General features: G+C 42.7%; 1 protein-coding gene across 1 annotated transcript in view; it reads left to right on the top strand.

Annotated features, from left to right (window-relative positions):
- The window catches only part of tspan18b (tetraspanin 18b), a 32366-nt gene that overhangs the window by 20883 nt on the left and 4598 nt on the right, over positions 1-6885 (top strand). The window contains exon 3 of the mRNA XM_032523884.1: positions 6485-6580. Coding sequence (XP_032379775.1) covers positions 6485-6580 — 96 coding nt within the window. The remainder of the gene's footprint in view (positions 1-6484; positions 6581-6885) is intronic.

Here is a 6885-nt window from a genome sequence, read left to right on the forward strand (position 1 = left end):
AGAGACATCATGGCTTTCAAACGAGCAAAGTGGTAGTTGGTTAAGTCCATAAACCCAGCCTCAGTTATCGGGGCAACTTTTAGAGTGCCTTTGTGCCTCTTAACAAACACACAATGCAATGACAATATCTGTAGAACATGAACAGGGCCCTTACGTAATATCAAGATGCGTTTTAAAGACAGACATTGTTTTAATTCACCTACCTTGTCTTGTTCTTGCCGGTGGGTAGCTTGGTTAGCAGTGGTTATGACCATATCAGTAATGGAAGGGTTAGGGATATCAAAATTATCCTTTTAAGGTCTGTGATAAAGGCTTTAAGCAAGCATGCATTTCTCCATAGTCACATAGTCTCATAGTCACAGAGTTACATTAATAACCACATTCAGTACAAGGTGCCTCTGCTGAAGCAAATTACAAGGCAAGATCAAAGAATCATGAATTTTCTGCTACACTGTTCATGCACAGGCATTAACACACATTGGTTTATTTCTACGAAGTTCTTATTTGCAATGAGGCCTCCAATATATGTGGATATCTCTTTCATCTGAGGTACAAACATTCACACGCTTTATCCTCAAGGCTTTTGTTTTAATCTTTGCATTGCGTTTAAAACTCCAGCCTGTAACACAAATTAGGTTACACTGGTACTTTTGCTGTTTTTCTTGAACTTCAGCTGAGTGTATAAAGGTTCAAATGTGTCTGTATGTGCTACAAAGAGTCATCAGTAAGTGATGAAACAGCCTATATGCTTTCCACACAAGTGAACTAGCTGTATTTAAACTAACATATGGCCTTGCAACAGGGTGTGAGTGATCGCTCATTAGACAAATGACTGGCCAAGCTGTTGTAGAGTGCTCGGCTCTGTTCCCCTTTGTTTTTTAACAGGAACTGGTGCTAAGGGGAGATGCCAAACACTGCTCTGCAGACAAAGGCCACTCTCACCACATAGCCTGGTTGCCGTGGAGACCAGCGTCCTTATTGGAGGGCTGGATAGATTCCAATATGTGTTAAAAACAACCACAAAAGATTTCACAAAATTGTGTATTTGAACCGTAAGAAAATCACAACTCTGATAATTTGTTTCATCTTAGCGCGCATATTTCTGTCCATTGTTTTGTCCCCTGAGGCCGAAAGTGTAGTCTTTCCTTAAATCTTCCATTGTTTACTTCTGCCAAGGCCATCTGTGATGTAAACTCTTTACATGGAGATTTTTCCTGAGGGTCAAACACTGGTCAAGCTAAAGTTGGGGAGATCATTGATTGGTTTTGCAAACTTTTTGTCAAACTGATTTGTATTGCCCTCATGACCCTGACATAATAAGAGGATTTTGACTAAGATTGTGGGAACTTGCAGAAAAGAAGGCACAAGTACAAGTAGGATTGCAGGGAAACAATTCCCCCTTTTGTTGTCACCGTAATCATTGAGCATTTAGTTTTGAATTGAGTTATAACTCATTTTTGTGGAAAGCCCCAATGGCAATGTGTCATGCTGCAAAGCACCCCCTGGGAAAAGCCTGCGCTGAGTCCTACCAGGCAGTTAGATGCAGAAGTGTTTATGTGTTCATTGTGAGCTGCTACCTCATGCCCTTACTGCCAGACAACCAGTGGACTAAATGCTGGAACTTCAGGGGATCAATTCATCATTGACTATGTGCCATGGGCCTGGTATTGATCCAGCCCTGCGCAGCCAGTTTGTATCTTCACTCAGCCAGATAGTGGTGCCAACACAAATAAGTGAGAATCCCTGCTTTGAGAGAGCAAGGATCACACACACACACACACACACACACACGCTAGTGTTTAATAGAAGCCAAAATCTACTTAGCTCAATCACATGTCCTCTGCTCTAGTTAACCAAGAAGCTAACAATGCCCTTCCCCCGTCCAATCATTCTTATCTAAGGAGCTTGGGAATTGATTTCTCTGTAGGAGTATGAGCAACTGTTAGTGCTGAACTAACAGCTGGATGTGTGCGCAGCTGGGATGTCAAGAATGCGGCCTGCAGTGCTGTTGACAACACATGGTCAGTGAGTTTCTGACTGTGCATGTGTTCATTTTGGGAGTCTTCTCTAGTTAATCAGCCTTTTGTTCAGGAGTGTGTCAGCTGCCTGGTCAGAGGACTTCTGCCCTTAGGGGTTTCACACAATCTCATTTCCAAACTGGATGGGTCAGGAGAGCGCCACTCGCAGGCTCAGATAAGAACTGCTTTAGATTCACTGCACGTATTGCAACAATGGATTGAAATGATAAATGGCTTTGCAAGGCAGAGCAAATTCATCAGAGACTGCCTAGTTTTTTGTGGTGAACTAGCAATGCCCGTAATTTGCAGAAGCTGATCATATTCACCATTCTAATATATGTATAGCAAAAACTCATTAGGCTAAGCTTGCCTGAGGCTAGAGGATTTGTATGTCTCCACCTGAGCATTTTACCAACATTAAGACCAACCAGTTTCTTCAACTTCCTAACCCGGCTGAATATCTACACTGTGCTCTCTGTGTGAGCTACACCCACACACACTGTGTGCCTTTGAGCTACTTTCGTACACTTTCTCTTTGTGGTTGTTCACCGTTGTCTGCAAGCTGCATGCCCTCTAAAGCAGCACACAGTGCTATAGCTGCTTAGCATTCAGTACACTTCAAAGCTCCTCAGTGTGACAGCACAGCCCAGGGCTCATTCTCTCCTAATTGGAGGTTCATTAAGGGACATAGTGCACCTCAGGGGAGCCCTGCTCACTACCAGAGGAGTCTGTCTTTATTTGGATTTTGGGGTGTTTACTTGCTGCAGCTGATTTAGGAAATAATGGAAAGATATGAAAATGGGTTTTTAATTGAGATAAAGGCTGATTTGGCATGTGTGTGTGGTCCCTTAGTGTCATTGTCAGAGGGTATTAGCGCACTCCGGAGAGAGCTTTAGAGTGGCATACAGTAGATGGAATAACGCACCTGCTCCAGCTGCATCAGGGAGCCAGAGGACAAAATGTGCCATCCCCAGGGTTAAGCTGCAGGTGATCATTTAAAGGGTCAATGACATTTAAAGGGGTCAAGCTCCTACCCTCATAGTCTCAACAGGGTTTCAGTATTAATGATTATTTGTTATGTAGACTCACGCTCAAGATGAAGTGAACTGGCTGGTTATTCGGGGGTGTAGAGTGGCGACAGTTTGGCGAGGAGCAGACACAGTGTCCTTGTTGTGCTGATCCATTTGTCCGGGGTGGTGGCCAGTAAAACAGGGGAATATGAACCCACTTCATTAATCGTGCCAAAAGTGTCAACTTCAAGGAGAACCACTCAAGGGTGTACTATTTATATATGGAGTGCTCTAAATGCAGTCTATGGCTTCCTTATCTTTTAACCACAGCACATTAACATGACCATCATGGTTGATAGTGTAGACGCCGGTCAAACATATCTCTGGTTTTCTGAGTTGAGCATGAATACAGGCCTGTAGCAATGTGTCAGAATTCCCTCCCTTCATACTGAGAAGAATGTAGGTCAGATGGGTTTGCCCTCATTACAGAGCTCTGGCTTCTGTCGGTACTGTGAAGTTGATTTAGGATCACTTCTCATTAATTCACTATCAAACTCAACCATGCCTGGCTCCACAGCCCAAGCTGTCTGTGGATCAGTCTTTGCCAAAAGAGTAAACAATGGGATCTTAGTGCCGTGTGGCATTTCATGATGTCGGTAACACAAGACACTGCAGACGTAGAGGAGTTGGCATTTACTGTATACCTCAGGGCAAATACTGCCACTTAGATTGTCAGATTGAGGACATGCATACAGTATTTCCAGCTAACAACACATTGCCTGCAAATATAGAGGTGCAACATCCCATACTGCTGTTTATCATGTATTTTTATAACAGGTGGTTTTTTGCTAAACAAACACAATACCACACGACTCCTTATCTTGACACAATTCTTGCTAAGCAAAGCAGCACACCTGAGGAGGATCTGCCTTTAATCTCGTAGTAATTTGTCAATGTTGTTGTAAACTCCTGGGGTGTGAACCATGTTTCCCTTGTCTACATAATGCACTCTGCAGAATATTCAGAGAGACTTTAGTGGTCTGATCACTACAGCTGGGCTGTGATCGATGAGGCCCTGCAATCCCATGGGAGTCATGGGAATACACCAGTTCGTTTACTCTGCACTTTCTCCAGGGTCTCTCTGGCAGTTTGATTTATACTTTGCTGGTTTGCACCATAGGCTTGTTATTTGGAGCCTGGAATGGTCCATATAGTCCACTTCATTGTTAAGCATCCAATGCATTTTAATGCAGAAAAGAAAATTGGCTCCAGATCTGACAGTTGGTTTGACCCTGAAATGGGAGCGAAGAGCAAAAGGGTGAAGCTGGAAGAGAAATCAGACATTTTGTTTGGAGAATAAGATGTGAGCTGAGCCCTGAGAGTTTTTCCATCCGACCCTTTTCTCCCATTCCTCCCCCTCCTCGTCCCGCCTCTTCATCCCTGCTCCAATAAATACAGTTTGCACTCTTCATAGGGGCCGAGGACTAACAGTGGAGGGATGAGAAAAGGGCCATGCTTTTTTCCTGTGAGACTGTAATGTATGCAAATCTCAATTAAGACCTCCTGTGCCTTCATTAGCCCTTTCAGTGGGCCTTAGTAAAAGGGGGGGGGGATTAATCTCTGGCAGTAAGACTACTGGTTGCTCTCAGAGTATCACTAAGGGGTGATCAATACCTAAGCATATCATTATGATTTAGAGGAGGTGTTAAACCTTTCTCTAAATCAATTTCCTTGAGTCTGGGGAAGAAATGAGAGGAAAAAAATAATAAGCCTTTAGGCTGGGGCGTGAAGGAAATGTTATCATTCTATGTTAGCTCACTCCAACAGCAGACAAAAACGCCTTCACATCTTTAGTATTGTTCAATTTTATTGTCACTGCAAATTACATATGCCAACAATGAGACAAATCTTACTCAGTAGCTCATTGCACCTTGAAATTAGAAGCAGGATGAAAAACAAACCAGTGCAATCACACCACGATAAAAGAAAATCAGACAACAAAAGACATGGGTCACGACTGTCTCATTTGCACAATTGCCATACTTCTGTGTGAAATAATAATTTGCAATATGCAATTGAGCAGTTATTGTTAAAGACAGTGGTTTGGCAGAGATTTTGTTTTTTTTCACCTGGTAATGTGAATTTCTGTGTTGGAAGAGGTGAAAGGGTCAAGGCTGAATTCCTTTTGAGCGACTGCAGAGCCCTTTCAAAGATGGATAGAAATCAAAGCTGGCATCGATCATACCCCAAGCTTCACCACTGCCTCAGAGAAGCAGAGAGATCACCCAGAGGAGTCATTTCACAGCACATCAGGCATTGAAAAGCCTACTACAAAGTACAAACAATAGAAGTAAAAAAGAGGCTTTTTTTCAATTAGAGGTGTCTAGCTGCCTAGTTGTGTAAACCTATTTACAATTCTTCTGAGAAGTTGCTTTTAAAGCTGCTTATTACTCAGCCTCAATCCTGGCTATCACTATGGGAGAGAAAATTAATAATCACAACTACAAAGCAAAGAGTGACTGTTCATTTCTGCTAAATAATTAGTTTTCTTCTTTTACTGAGACTGCCGTTATAACTGCCCACAGATTCTTTCTACAAGTTTTTGCAGATTATGTGGATATGATTCCTTAGACAATTCCTATCCTCCCTGAGGGGAAAATCTTAATTTCTAGTTTTGAAGGTTAAACACAGGCTTCAATGAAGGCTTTGTGGTGCATCAGATATATATAGGTATACAGGGTCATTGAAACTCAGACACCCATGTTGTCTCCTAATGCAGGAGAGGTGTTGTTCATTAACCAGGAGTGCCTCCGGGACTGGCCTTCATCAGGGAAAGTGTGTTTATGTCAGATAGAGGGTTTGGCTGATGGGAGCGCAGGGATTCTGCTTCTCATTACATTGAGTAGAAGAAGCTCCATGGTAAAGGCCATACGTTGTCAGTTAATACGCATGGAGCCCCAGTCAGAACTCATATCCTTAAAATGTTCTGAGATAGACAGCCCCTGGAGTCACACTGAACCTAGGAACCCTATCTGTCCAGAGAAAGGGAGTGCTGATACAGATTTAGGCCACCTGACTGTGAAAGCGTGTTTTAAAATTACATAAGTTGTCACAGTGTGTGGGGAGATGAGTTGTGTTAGGTTGGGATGACATTGTGTTGCCCCAACTTGTAGTTACTTGTTAAATTGCTGAGAGACTACCAAGGTACCATGCACCTAAAGGGATAGTACAAGGATTTTCAGCTGAAATTGGACCAAATGAACTGACAGGCCTTTAAGTCTGTATTGTGTGCTTGAGTGACAGAACTCATTAAAAATGTTAGCAGAGTATTATTTTCTTGGCAGATTCATCTAAATGCCTATGCGGAGTGCAGGAGAACGGGAATACTGTGAGCATTTTAGAGGATTCATTAAGTGGGACGTTTTAATGTTTATTTTTTTGTGTTGTTTTTTTCAGGGGCAGGGAGAGGCTTCAGTACGGGGGACAACCATGGAGGGTGACTGTCTCAGCTGCATCAAGTACCTCATGTTTGTCTTCAATTTCCTCATCTTTGTAAGTATTTTTTCATCTCGTTATCAAAGACCCTTAATCTGGTTATCTCGGAAGTTAGTGTCAATTTAATGATTTGAGATGGGCCTCTGACTGCCCCCTGCCCACCTGACTATTGGAGCCACATTTGCATTTCATTAGACAGAGGCAATCTTGATTCTATCAAATTCTCTTTTGATTAGATTTCAGTGTGCTGACACACATCTGAGGCACACTGTGCCATGAAGAGTTTGTGACTGGCACCTGAGTTTATCAGTCTTGATCAGACAATCAAGGGTAATCCTGTTAGTCTGAGCCTGTAAGGGGGG

The sequence above is a fragment of the Etheostoma spectabile genome, chromosome 8 (genome assembly GCF_008692095.1).
Source record: "Etheostoma spectabile isolate EspeVRDwgs_2016 chromosome 8, UIUC_Espe_1.0, whole genome shotgun sequence".
Taxonomy (NCBI): domain Eukaryota; kingdom Metazoa; phylum Chordata; class Actinopteri; order Perciformes; family Percidae; genus Etheostoma; species Etheostoma spectabile.